Here is a 14,260-nt window from a genome sequence, read left to right on the forward strand (position 1 = left end):
CATGCGGTCATTGTGCACCAGCCTGCAGATTTGCGTACGTACAGTGTTTGTTGGCCATGATTGAAACTGTGCCCCATTGTTTTGGGAGCAGCCACACCAAGTACAGTTGGACTAGTCAGATTACTACATTGACACACTGTAGCAGCCCCTAGGAGAGAGAGAATACTGCGTGACACAGAAAACTCATCAAAATTCACACAGTCAAAAATAACGCATTCAGGCAGGACCACAGCAGGGTGTCAGCAGTGAGCGAGTAAAATAGCTAGATCACAGCTCAGCTTTTATGCATCCATCCAAATGTTGAAAAGACGTTTGTGTGATTATTATGCAAGGGCATGCAAACATTAGATGAATAATCCTACAACAGCCCCTGTCTCAACTCCGTCTCCTCTACAATTCCTTTTATACACCTCTCCCATTAAAGGTTCTGCTTACCTTACTTGTCTTTCTTCTCTACAGTCCTTCACGTTCTCTGATCCCAATTCTAAGGTCATCATTTTTCAGACCCTCTTTCTTTCCCTTCTTTCTTAAAGGTACGTTTTTCCCATTCAAAGCCCAAGTTCCCTCCACCTCTAACCTCTCTATGTCTGTAACGCCATTCACCCACCCCCTGGTGTTCAGACAGCTGTTCAGATGGCTGCATCCCCCAGTCTGACCGCTACATCTGCTCTACAACTCCCCAGTTTTGAGTGCAACATCGGACATTTCCCATTTAAAACGAAGGAGCATAATTCTGCTTTATGCTCATATTGAGTGTAAAAGCCTGAGAGAGCAGCTGGTACTGCTGCATGGGGATTAGTGCAAGCTAGAGTCAACCCTAGTCCCCCACGTCCACATGCAGCCAGGACATGTTATATTAGACTCCATCCTTCCCTCCGTCTGTCACGCAATCATCCCCAAAAACCACAGCGGGCCTACTGTAACACACAGCCTAGCCTAACACAGTACAGAGTAACCCACAGAGTGGGGCTGGGCCAGCAGCTTGGCAGGGAATCCCTGGATTTATCCTGCCATCCAAAGCAACAGCCTTGTTCAGGGAGGTGGTGTTTCTGTTTACACAAAATGCTCTCAGTAAGCCTCATTCGCCACTCATATTCCCATATGTTAATTCCCCCATTTTACTGTAAAAGGCATAGTAATCCAATAGTTATGATCACCAAGCAAAATAGTGTACTGTGTACTCCCCCACTTTATTGGTAGATATGTATCTAACCTCTGACTGCCAACACCAGATGACTGACTATCTTAGCAACACCTACCTAAAGACCGTTGATCTGTTGCACTAGGGTTGATGATCGGTTTTGTCAAACCGATTTGAACTAAGGAAGTTATTAGTAGTAGGAGTCACCTGATTACAGTACTATTGGCCATTCAGCTCTAGATCTGTATATGTTAAAGTGCAGGGAGTGCTGCAAGAGCTGAGCATTATGGGTCATCGACTCAGTGGACCATAACAGTGATATTATCAGTGCCAGAGCACAGTTAAGATAAGCACAGGTGAACTAGTCACTAACTCAAAAGGTCAAAGGGCCTTTTCTACTATTACACATTTTGTTTTAGCTTGTGGATTATTTCATTTGGAAAACAGGTGCAAACTTGCAGTTCAAGCACAATATTCAACATATCTCATTCTTTATACAGTCTCATTCATCAATAAACCTCAAAATAATATAATTTCATAGAATATAATACAACATGTGACAATTATTATAATATATATTTTTTACTTAACCTTTATTTAACTAGGCAAGTCAGTTTAGAACAAATTCTTATTTACAATGATGGCCTACCCCGGCCAAACCCTAAACATAGCACTGAGATGCAGTGCCTTAGACCGCTGTGCCACTCAGGAGCCCAATGCTGAGACAATCTATTTATTTGATCGTATATCAGATTATCAGTCGGCAACATTTGAGCTATTTCTAAAGATAGGCTGTGGCGTGCATGAAGTCATCATTTTATTCAGCAGGATCAGATCTATTCCATGAAGTAATTATCATTTTATTCAGCAGGATCCGATCTATTCCATGAAGTAATTATCATTTTATTTCAGCAGGATCAGATCTATTCCATGAAGAAATTATCATTTTATTTCAGCAGGATCAAATCTATTCCATTAAGTAATTATCATTTTATTTCAGCAGGATCAGATCTATTCCATGAAGTAATTATCATTTTATTCAGCAGGATCAGATCTATTCCATGAAGTAATTATCATTTTATTTCAGCAGGATCAGATCTATTCCATGAAGTAATTATCATTTTATTTCAGCAGGATCAGATCTATTCCATGAAGTAATTATCATTTTATTTCAGCAGGATCAGATCTATTCCATGAAATAATTATCATTTTATTTCAGCAGGATCAGATCTATTCCATGAAGTAATTATCATTTTATTTCAGCAGGATCAGATCTATTCCATGAAGTAATTATCATTTTATTCAGCAGGATCAGATCTATTCCATGGTCTTGGTCTGTGTTAAAGAAATGTTTGATGCGAAGTTGGCACCACTCTGAATCTCAAATCAGAAATGACCGTTTCCTTTTAAAGTCTTTATCCTGATTTCATTCGTGTGATTTATGTAAAAGCAGTTACTCTTTATAATGTGGTGTTATTACGTTAAGTGAGGGGGCTGGTTCCCCGACCCAACAGGAATTTACTGTAATGTCAGGGAATAAATAGTAGTTTGTTATGGTTACAGTGATCAATCTTTTCTTTAACACGAGGGTGTACTGGTCTCAGATGTCCCTTAATGTGTTAATGTGTTGCCAGGTCTCCTAGTGTTTGTCATGAGTCAGCGTTTTTATATCTCTCTCATGCATGGTGGGCACCATCTCTGGTTACTGCTGACATAATGCTTTGTCGCCCTGTCTCATCCTCTCAGGGGAGACACACACACATTCCCTGAAAACAGTCAACCAGTCAGTCACTCAGTCACTCAGGTGGGCCTTAGTCAGAGCACAGTGGTGAGATCTGTATTTACCCCCAGTGTGGACACTCACTTAAATCAACTGACTTGAGGACTAGCTGTGAAGTGTGTGTGTGTGCGTGCGTGCGTGCGTGTGTGTGTGTGTGCGTGTGCGTGCGTGCTCATGTGCATGTGCGTGTATGTGTAAACTATAAAGGCTGCATGGGAATACAGGGTCTCTGTTCGAACACAGAAGACAGTGATACAAGTGGTAGGCTATTGACTCTTTGCTCTTAGTTGAACTTTCAGGGATTCTGGCATTTGTGTTGCTATGTAAACTGCCAGGAATCGTAAATTCCTGTTTAAGTATGTTGAGCTGAAGATGGGATGCTCACCTGACACAGTCCAGTCCATTACAATGGCTCCTGACCCTGGAGTTACTGACCTGATGGTCCTCCACTCATTGTAATCGGTTCTACTCTCTCATTTAAACTCATATTTTTGCTCCTCTTAGAAATACACACACGTATCCTTCCTTAACAAAGTCTAGCCTTCAAATGACAAATGTACAATCTCCTAGAGAATCATGTTGGAGTCATAACACTCAGCATGAACAAGAAGGTATCTCAGAATATATAGCAATGATATAACTCCTCTGTTATTTACTGTGACACTAGCAATGAGTAACAAGTGTAGAAACTACCTAACTACACGGCTCCTTGACATTAGTCATCTAGGAAATATTTCTCCAAAGAATCAATTTTCAAACGGAGCCACAGTGGCATCTAATGGGGATGACATCATTCCCTCTCCCTTTTTCTACTCCCTACTCCATTCTTCTCAAAGACCCTGGCTCCTTGCCCTCCTTGCCCTCCTCATACAGCACCTTCACATGGCCTCTATTGTGAAGTTCTCTGGTGATGGGAAGACAAGGCCACTGTGGGAGAAAAAGAGGAGGGCTGGTGTCCTCATAGATCACAGTCAGTGGACAGCATCTCATGGTGGAGATGATGAAGATGGTTTATGACAGGAAAGCTAGACATCACCACAGACCAGCAGACCTTGACCTGACACCAAGACCACGCAGCGGACGAGGAAGCCGCACACCAAGGCATACTGAGCTTCCCCCTTCAACAAACATATGTTGTCGCTTTGGATTTATCTCACTTTGCTCTCATAATGGGGGATAGTTTTTACGGAAAATAGCCTGTTTTCATTTCACACGGAGGGGTTTTCATTTGAATATCCGTTGGTGACTGAGGAGGAGCAATGGAATGATGGACTAGATGGAACAGGAATATATATTAATATATAGAATTACTAATAAAAATCCAGCAAACTGTTATGGCTTTCTTCACTTCAAACAGTCTGAATGACAACTTAAATATTTCACTGCTCTTCTGTGACTGACAGCATCATTAAATAATAATGATAACACACAGGTCTCTAAGGCTGTGTGTTTACACAGCCTTAGAGACTTCGTCTTTCATGCTCAAATATCTCTACTCTACAATGACAGTTTGGAATCTGGAACAGAACGGTCTCAAATGTCTGCATGGGTCCAGTGATCTAACAGCGTCTTCAGGAGTAGGAGATTCCACGATCTCATTGTAGAGTAGAGATACATGAACATGAAAGACAACATCTCTAAGGCTGTGTTTACACAGGCAGCCCAATTCTGATGTTTTTCACTAATTGGTATTTTGACCAATCAGATCAGCTCTGAAAAATATCTGATGTGAAAAGATCTGATGCGATTGGTCAAAATCAACATTGGACTGCCTGTTTAAACACAGCCTCAGAGATGTTGTCTTTCATGTTCAGGTATCTCCACTCTACAATGAGATCGTGGAATCTCCTACTCCTGCAGAGGCTGTTAGATCACTGGACTCATGCAGACATTTGAGACCGAACGTTTGGTTCTATATTGGTATTTCGTACAAAGCAAAGCAAACTTCAATACATCACTGGAGTGCTTTCCGCTGTACCACACATCTCTACTCATAGTACCATGGCATTCTGTATGGTATGACGGTCCGGCAAGTCTTTGGGAACGGCCTCTGCTTTGCTTTGTGAACCTTTATGGACAGACACACTGCTCTGCTGTCCCAGTCCATCTAGCTCTGTCTCCCATAATCTGCTGAGGATTGCACTTTAATCCCGTCATTCCAGAGGACTGAGAGAGATACATTTCATGGCATGCATTAGGCCATCTCTACTAATCCAAGCATGCCTGTCTACTTGTCTGTCTGTGCCATATACAGTCATTTGTCCTTATGTCTGTTGTCTGTCTGCCACGTCCATTTATCTATAGTGCGTCTTTGTCTGTCCGTCTGTCTGACTGACTGCATACATCTTTGTTGTGTGACAAGGAGCAATACACCTGAGAATAGAAATCTAAACAAGGCAAAGAGCATGGTCTAAGACTACCGCAGGACGTCACAGAGGGCATAGTTCACATGCATACAGAACCATGATTGCACAACACACAATAGGCCTACCTACATGCATGGTACGGCTACAGTCAAGAGAGAGGAGCGCTACACAATACACATTGACGGAGAACAATGTGCCCTAATCCTCAGCACAGATACAGCATGGAGAGGGGGCATTGTGTGGTGTTCGTCGTTTCCCGCAGGGATGAGCCTTCTGGCAGTGCACTCTTTAAGCATCTATCATTGTTATCTTAATTAGTTATAATGTCGAAGCTGCATAATATCACATTTATGTAACGACGATCAATGCCAGCTCTGTTGGCGTGGACCTATATGCGATGCGGTGGACACCTGTCTACAGTCAGCATCCTTTGGCCTTAACTCAACTGCGGCACCACAACAAAGAGAATGTTCTGCATTGGTCGTGGTGGGAGTGAATCAAACACGCCCACTGTGGACAGGTAAACGTTCATTTGGGTACATCATGTGATATTGTATCAACAATGAATAGGGCGCATTAGCGTCAGTCAACCTGACGGGAACTGTGTATATTGTGCATATTGTACGCTTCTTGCTACGTAATAAACGTGTAACCATTCATCAATAATTACTACATGTCTGGGGCATACAACAATCTAGCAAAACACACAAATATTGCAACCCAGACAATCACCAGACCTGTAGCATTCCCGTCAATTCTCATTATTCATAATTTTACTCACCCTATGCTGTCTCTTTTTGATCCGTTCTCAATGGTTCTCGTGGATGTCGCTGGTTGAAGTCTGTTCCACCTTCTCATAGAGTGCGCTTCACTCACTGACCGCAGGAAAACAGCCCACCTCCTTCGCCCCGCTCAGCCTATCACAGTCGAGAAGTGCTGCCGTGTTTTTTGTTTGATTCTCTATGTTTGACGCAGAGATTGTCAGCGGTGCACATGATTGCATCCACGCTCAGGATTCGGCTCCGCGCACCGGTCCTGCATAGATGCCGCCCACATCTGTTGAAGGACAGCTGTTGTGATTGTGCAGAATGAACAATAGTCTCCATCCCTCAACGCAAGTGACGAAATTTGACCAATCATCGTTAACAGTAGATAACAGTTATGTTTACACTGTATGGGCACGATACGTAACCTCCTGAATGGTAATATGGAGGCAGCTCTCAATGGCAGTTGCGCATTTTGCCGCTAGTCTCACTCAAATATATGCAAGGATAGCCTACATTCCGTAGTCTCTCTGTTCGTCGTCACAATGGAAACATATCCTGTCTCTCTCAGCCCGTTATTATGAAATCTAATTAGTGTTACAGGCTCATGTGTAACTTTAGCCTTCTCTCCCGGATTAATGGTCTGCAGCTGTGTTGCTTTATCGTGGGGGGGGGGGGGGGGGGGGGCATGTTGCCCTGACCTCAGTGACACAAATAAAAACCTGTCTCTCTCGGTTAATGAGGTAAACAAAGTCAGACCAGCCAGGCTTTAAAACATTTAAGACCATGACACAAGAAGAGACCTCCGATCCCATCCAAACAGATTCACGTGCTGTGCTGTAATGCAGTGCTTCCTATAAGATTAAGAGGTTACAGGTCTCATTTGATTTGGAATATAATCCCTGGCAGATAATCCCTGGCCATTGTTGGACCAGCCAAATCTAAAGTGCCTTTCATCTATAGTTATGCTGTTGCTGCTGATATATAGGCCTACACCTGTTCCCCTCTGACTTTGGTCTTGTCCATCCATCATGGACTATGCATGATATACAGTGCCTTCAGACAGTGACTTTTTCCACAGTTTGTTAAGTTACAGCCTTATTGTAAAATGTATTAAATAAAAAATATTCCTCAGCAATCTACACACAATACCATATAATAAAAAAGTGACAACAGGTTGTTAGAAATTTTAGCAAATGAATAATATATATATTTCAAATACGCTATATGACTCGAAAGTGAGCTCAGGTGCATCCTGTTTCCATTGATCATCCTTGAGATGTTTCAACTTGATTGTATTTGTCTTTATTTGTATTTATTAGGGATCGATCCCCATTAGCTGCTGCTGGGGTCCAAACACACCAAAGCACCCACATTACATATACAACTAAAGATAAAACAGTGAACTATGTTTGCACTGAATGAGCTAAAGATAAAACAGTACATCATATAACATCCCTACACCACCACATAGCCACAACACAACATGTTCAATATCACCATACAACAATATCACAATGTGTACGCATGAATGTCTCTTCACAGTCCCCGTTGTTCCAGAAGGTGTTTTTTTTTACCTGCTTTTTAAATCTGATTCTACTGCTTGCATCAGTTACCTGATTGGAGTCCAGCTGCGGTAAATTCAATTGGTTAGACATGATTTGGAAAGGCACACGCGTGTCTGTATAAGGTCCCACAGATGACAATGTATGTAAGAGCAAAAACCAAGCCATGAGGTCGAAGGAATTGTTCTAGAGCTCAGAGACAGGATTGTGTCGAGGCACAGATCTGGGGAAGGGTACCAAAATATTTCTGCAGCATTGAAGGTCCCCAAGAACACAGTGGCCTCAATCATTCTTAAATAGAATAACTCATTGTAGAGTGGAGACACTTGAGCTTGAAAGACTCTCCGAATGCACTGTAATATTGCAATGTCTTTAAATCGCTTCATCAGAGGAGGCTGGTGAGTAGAGATATTGGAGAAAAGGATCATTGTAATGGCTGAACAGAATGAACGGAATGGTATCAAACACATCTACAGTGCATTTGGAAAGTATTCAGACCCCTTGACTTGTTACATTACAGCCTTATTCTAAAATTGATTCAATTGTTTTTTCCCCTCATCAATCTACACACAATACTGCATTATGACACAGCAAAACCAGGTTTTTAGCATTTTTCACAAATGTATTAAAAATAAAAAACTTAAACATCACATTTACATAAGTGATCAGAGCCATTACTCAGGAACTTTGTTGAAGCACCTTTGGCAGCAATTACAGCCTCAAGTCTTCTTGGGTATGACGCTACAATCTTGACACACCTGTATTTGGGGAATTTCTCCCATTCTTTTCTGCAGATCCTCTCATGCTCTGTCAGGTTGGATGGGGAGCGTCACTGCACAGCTATTTTCAGGTCTCTCCAGAGGTGTTCGATCGGGTCTAGGCTCTGGCTGGGCCACTCGAGGACATTCAGAGACTTGTCCCGAAGCCACTCCTGCGTTGTCTTGACTGTGTGCTGAGGGTCGTTGTTCTGTTGGAAGGTGAACCTTCGTCCCAGTCTGAGGTCCTGAGCGCTCTGGAGCATGTTTTCATCAAGGAGCTCTCTGTACTTTGTTCCGTTCATCTTTCCTTCAACCCTAACATCCACACAGCATGATGCTGCCAGCACCCTGCTTCACCATAGGGATGGTGCCAGGTTTCCTCCAGACGTGACACTTGGTATTCAGGCCCAAGAGTTCAATCCAGAGAATCTTGTTTCTCATGTTCTGAGAGTCATTTAGATGCATTTAGGAAAACTACAAGCTGATTGTCATGTGCCTTTTACTGAGGAGTAAAGGCCTGATTGATGGAGTACTGCAGAGATGGTTGTCCCTCTGGAAGGTTCTCCCATCTCCACAGAGGAACTCTGGATCTTTATCAGAGTGACCATCAGGTTCTTGGTCACCTCCCTGACTAAAGCCCTCTCCCCCGATTGCTTAGTTTGGCCGGGCGGCCAGCTCTAGGAAGAGTCTTGGTGGCTCCAAACTTCATCCATTTAAGAATGATGAAGGCCACTGTGTTCTTGGTGACCTTCAATGCACCGCAGATTTGTGCCTCGACACAATCCTGTCTCGGAGCTCTATGGACAATTCCTTTCACCTCAAAGGGGTCTGAATACTGATGTAAATAAGGTATTTCTGTTTTATTTTTAATACATTTTCAAGAATGTATAAAAACCTGTTTTCGCTTTGTCATTATGGGGTATTGTGTGTAGATCGATCAGGATTAAAAAAAATGTAATCCATTTTAGAATAAGGCTGAAACATAACAAAATGCGGATAAAGTCAAGGGGTCTGAATACTTTCCGAATGCACCTGTATGACCTCTGTAATTTCAAAAGGGTATCTCAGGACATGATAGTGACCGGCCGTTTTATGAGTTACTGTAGATTTGCATAGGCCTTATTTCCAGATCAGTGTAGGGCTTTAGTCTGAAGCGTATACACAGTCATGAATTCGTATTAAACATCTTTCCACTGAAAGTCCGATTGTTTATGTTTAGTAAAACACACATGAATAAACACGTGATAAGACATATGCATTGGCCTGTTCAATTGGTCATTTGTTTGAATGGCTTCAAGGTATGACCCATACACAAAACAATGCATTTCTTGTTCATCTTTTTATTCAAGAGTAGCATTCAAATGTTCATTATCAAAGTTAAATCAAACTACATGGTAACTCTATTCAATTGATTCAATAAATACTGTACCCTGGCCAAAAACCTGCAACCAGCAACGACTGTATCTGATATTTACATTATATCCTTACATTTCAAGCTACTTTCTATGCAGTAATCTATTTCCCAGAATGGGACAGTAACACAACTATAACAATAGGATAAGTAAGGGTACTACTAAGACTGACAATGAATCAATAAACCATAACGATTGATTCTTTAAATATATACAGATGCATTTTCAATAAATCATTCAATCTAAATCTTTTATCAAACAAGAGACAGAACATTTTAGTTTAGGTTGTAACACATGCAGGTCCTGCCCTTAAATGTGTAAACAGTGGCATTTTACCAGTGGCATTACACTTGGCTTTGCTTGTGACAGTAACTGAGTAGTCTGTCTTCTGGAGTCAGAGAGAGAAGGGAGGTGAATGGTCCCAGTTGGCCAGCCTGAATCATGGAATATTAATGTGTTCTGATAGATACTTCATTCAGTAGATTATATCATCATTCTGTAATCCTCTGCTGGCCTGGGATTGGTTATTATGTCATCATTCAGCGCGCCCGCCATCTCATTTAACATCTAGGCTAACTCAAGGACAAAGGAGAGAAGAAACCATATCGTTTACACCATGATAAGGGAACAGAAAACTTGTACAGTTTGCATATTGCTTGCTAATATAGTTCAGTAATTCAAGGACTTGACATGGATCCCAGAATTCATGGCTTTTACCCATTGAGCCGGACAGCCGGTACAGCAACATCAGTAGACCAGTGAAACTTAGCAACATCTCTCCCATCACAACTACACCAGACAAAACAGAAAGTAGTGTTAGCCCGGCTAACACTCCAGTTGACCCCTACGTGGAGACAACAAGGACATATAGAGACAGATATTGACTAACAACGACAAATATGTTTCCATATACAACACTGCAAATGGTAGTATACATTTGTGAAAAGATATGCTTTGAGGACCATAATGTTATCCGAAGCCCAGGATATTGTATTTCAGGAGCAGAGAGGGAAGCTACATCCTCTTCTGACTCCATGTCCATAAACAGTGAGACTGTTAGTATTACACATACAGTGCCATGGATGGCCCCTAACTCCCAGGGTCAGAGCTGTATCTGTGTGCAGTTGTCCAGGGGCTCTCCAGGTCCAGAGCTGTGTGTTTCCCAGGCAGGGAGCGCCGCCGGCCATCCGAGGGCTCTGACTGAGCCAATCCTGTCCCTGACCCCGGCACTGACACTGAGAAGGTCCCATGTTTGACCAGGCTTAAGGGCACAGTATCTGGATGGCTGGACAAGCCCAGGGGTGTGTCCAGGACTGGGGTTGGCTCCATGCTGTGCAGAGACTCACAGGACTTGGAAGGGCTGTCGTCAAAGTCTGTGTCGACCAAGAACTGAGGTAAAGAACAAGAGTGAGAGGTGAGAAGAATCATACGATGATCTACAGTACACAACTACAGAATACCCTCTCAGAGTGAACATGGAAACATAAAAGTGGGATAATTGGTTGATATACAGTAGGCTAGATAAGACAGACTGATCAGTTGTTTGCTATGGATCCAGACGAGGGATGATACTTTCAACCAGCTGATGACCTACATCCAGAGGGAGTTAGACCAGACCACCTGGTGGGCTTAGCGGATTTCCACCCAACATCCTAATGTTAATGGTGTCTTTAACCCAATGTTTTTGCACAAAAACAAACGCTCTCAAACCAATGTGCTGCTATCACAATGATGACACAACCGCAACTGCACTTCGTGACCTTAATACCGGCAAAGAATGTCAGTATGTCAGTAAATCAACTGCACTAAATTGATAACCAGGTTCAATCTAAAAACAATCACTTGGAAGATGTGTCTTTCACCAGCCAAAATGCTTTGATGGTCCCACATCAGTGTGCTCAGTTGCAAATTGTGGTATACAGTACCTGTGAGAGGGAGGCTAGGGTCTCTGAGTCCAGTGGTGAGGCAGGCTGCACCAGCCTTTCTGCATGCCTGGGGGTGAGGGTGGGGGTGACAGACGGTTCAGGGGAGGAGTACACTGTGCTGTAAGCCGGGGGCACCAGCACCATCTGTCTCTGGAGCAGCTGCATGATGGCCCCGATGTCTGTTGACATCCGTGACTCCAATCTGAGGGATCCCAGTAGAGTAGTCAGAATCTACAACCACAGCTACAACCACATTTAAACCTCAAGCCTTCCATCCTTGAAGTACCCAATGTCACTATAGTAAAAGGTTATTGTAAAAACTATTTGTGTCATCTTATTATCGCTCAGTTAAAGGGAGACAGCCTCCCAACAGCAAAGGTTTGGAATGTCATCGACTGCATCCCAAATGGCACCCTATACCCTGGGCCCTGGTCAAAAGTAGTGCACTAAATATGGAATTAGCAGACCTGTAGAGCTGTCTCTGCAGCAGGTCCAGCCTGTTCTCTAGCTCGCTGCACTGCCGTCGGTTGTTGCTGCTCTGGGCAACGTTGTGAGTGGGAGGATGAGGGGGAGGGGAGGGCAGGCTGTGGCAGGGTACCTCCTGATACTGCTGCTGCTCACGGCTCTCCCCCCAGAAACTGAAGATGTTGGAGACACCTGAGATAGCCCCTGATAGAGAGTGGAGGTTAGACTGACAGCTAGTCCAGCTCATACAATATCTACATCAGATGCATACAGTATACTGCACTGACATGAATAGCAGCATGTGTAGCTATTATATTGGAGCATCAATGGAGATAAATAACACCACTGAGATCTAACACAAAGGCAAAAGTTGTATATAAAAGTAGTGCTCATGAATGGATTGTCTACCTGAGAGAGCGTTGCAGGTGTTGCCAGTTTTGTGGTTCATCTCATCTTCTGAAGCACTGCTGATGTTGAGGATGGTGGTTTCACTATAGGGAGTCCCCATTAGTGAAGTTGGTTGTACAGGGCTGGTTAACACTGACTCCTCATCTCTGCTGGAGTGGGAAGGAGAATAAACTGAGTTCCTCAGCCCCTCAAACTCTGTGTTCTGCCCATCTCCCTGGTCTCTGGAGCTCTGGCCTCTGGCCCTGTGGACAGGTCTCTGGGATGGATTGGTCTCCCCTGCATCTGTGAGGCAAGGCAGAGAACGCAGAAAGTTTGTCCCAAACGGTATCCTATTCCCCATTTAGTGCACTACTTCTGACTAGGGCCTATAGGGTAGTGCATAGGGAATAGCGTGCACCCTCAGAACAGCCTCAATTCGTCGGGGCATGGACTCTATAAGGTGTCGAAAGTGTTCCACAGGGACGCTGGCCCATGTTGACTCCATTCTTGATACACACAAGAAACTGTTGAGTGTGAAAAACCCAGCCGCATTGCAGTTCTTGACACAAACCGGTGCACCTGGCATCTACTACCATACCCTGTTCAAGGGCACTTAAATCTTTTGTCTGGCCTATTCACCCTCTGAATGACACACATACACAATCCATGTCTCAATTGTCTCAAGGCTTAAAAATCCTTCTTTAACCTGTCTCCTCCCCTTCATCTATACTGATGGAAGTGGATTTAACAAGTGACATAAATAAGGGATCATAGATTTCACCTGGATTCACCTGGTCAGTCTATGTCATGGAAAGAGCAGGTGTTCTTGTTTGTATACTCAGTGTGGATAGAACAGACTTAGAACAGTCTAAATTGAAGCAAGTGTGATTAATGCAAATTGAATGGGTTTACTCAAATCAAACTGAATTACACATAACAATCTAATCTAGCTGTGTGCCAGTCAGAGTACTTGACTAACAGGGTACCACACCTCTGTCCAAGCTGAGAGACAGTTCTTGTCTGGGAAGCCGATGGTTGACTCCACCATGGTCAGAGTTCTTACTGCTCATTGAGCCAGCAACCGTGGCAGTCTGAAAAACAGCGAGAAGAAATAGAGTGATTTCTTTAGTCAAAACATTTGAATTCCAACAATCAAATGTAAAGATAAGAGACAGCATATTCCTCTGAATCTCACTTTCTAGCAAGGAATTAGTGACAAAATTCTTTAACAAAAAGCCCACTCACATCCCGGAGGTTGAATGTGATCTCCAGGTTCCCCCAGAAGTAGTCAGAGAACTCGGGATACATGTCCAGCACCTCCAGCATGTCCTCCCTGTGGATCTTATGGAGGTCACAGTAGGTCAGAGCCCTCACGTTGGCATTGGACTTCCCTGGGCGGGCATACATGTTAATGGGCTCTCCGAAGATGTCATTCTTACCTGCAGGAAGGGAAGGAGAGATTGTTTACTGGATGTAGCTACATTAGATGATACCATATCTATTTTAGAATATGATCAACATGGATATATGATATGCTTCAGATATTGTGGATATTCAGAGACAATGTGTCATTAATTCATATGTAATTCACTTTTTCTGTATTCATTTATAGTGATTTACAAGGTTTCCAAATGGATGTGATCACTCATATTCTTGTGACTAACCCATAGTAACCACTAGATGAGGATGTTACTCTC

General features: G+C 43.1%; 2 protein-coding genes across 11 annotated transcripts in view; both read right to left on the bottom strand.

The window, feature by feature from the left end:
• The window catches only part of LOC115103026 (microtubule-associated protein 4-like), a 61,135-nt gene extending 54,813 nt beyond the window's left edge, over window positions 1-6,322 (bottom strand). For 2 of the 10 annotated variants that reach the window (XM_029623598.2, XM_029623602.2), the window contains exon 1: window positions 6,069-6,310. In XM_029623598.2, coding sequence (XP_029479458.1) covers window positions 6,069-6,145 — 77 coding nt within the window. In that variant the 5' untranslated portion in view covers window positions 6,146-6,310. Of the gene's footprint in view, window positions 1-435; window positions 540-6,068 lie in introns of those variants that run through there. The other 8 variants (XM_065005710.1, XM_065005709.1, XM_029623601.2 and 5 more) reach the window with 7 other exon arrangements.
• Window positions 6,323-9,730: 3,408 nt separating this feature from the next.
• Window positions 9,731-14,260, bottom strand: part of LOC115101574 (potassium voltage-gated channel subfamily H member 2-like) — a 36,594-nt gene continuing 32,064 nt past the window's right edge. Inside the window, exons 6-11 of the mRNA XM_065005711.1 lie at window positions 13,809-14,002; window positions 13,555-13,654; window positions 12,585-12,866; window positions 12,179-12,380; window positions 11,712-11,913; window positions 9,731-11,175 (exon numbers count right to left, since the gene is read on the bottom strand). Of these exons, the coding sequence (XP_064861783.1) occupies window positions 10,876-11,175; window positions 11,712-11,913; window positions 12,179-12,380; window positions 12,585-12,866; window positions 13,555-13,654; window positions 13,809-14,002 (1,280 nt within the window). The 3' untranslated portion in view covers window positions 9,731-10,875. The remainder of the gene's footprint in view (window positions 11,176-11,711; window positions 11,914-12,178; window positions 12,381-12,584; window positions 12,867-13,554; window positions 13,655-13,808; window positions 14,003-14,260) is intronic.

This window comes from Oncorhynchus nerka, linkage group LG20 (genome assembly GCF_034236695.1).
Source record: "Oncorhynchus nerka isolate Pitt River linkage group LG20, Oner_Uvic_2.0, whole genome shotgun sequence".
Classification (NCBI taxonomy): Eukaryota; Metazoa; Chordata; class Actinopteri; order Salmoniformes; family Salmonidae; genus Oncorhynchus; species Oncorhynchus nerka.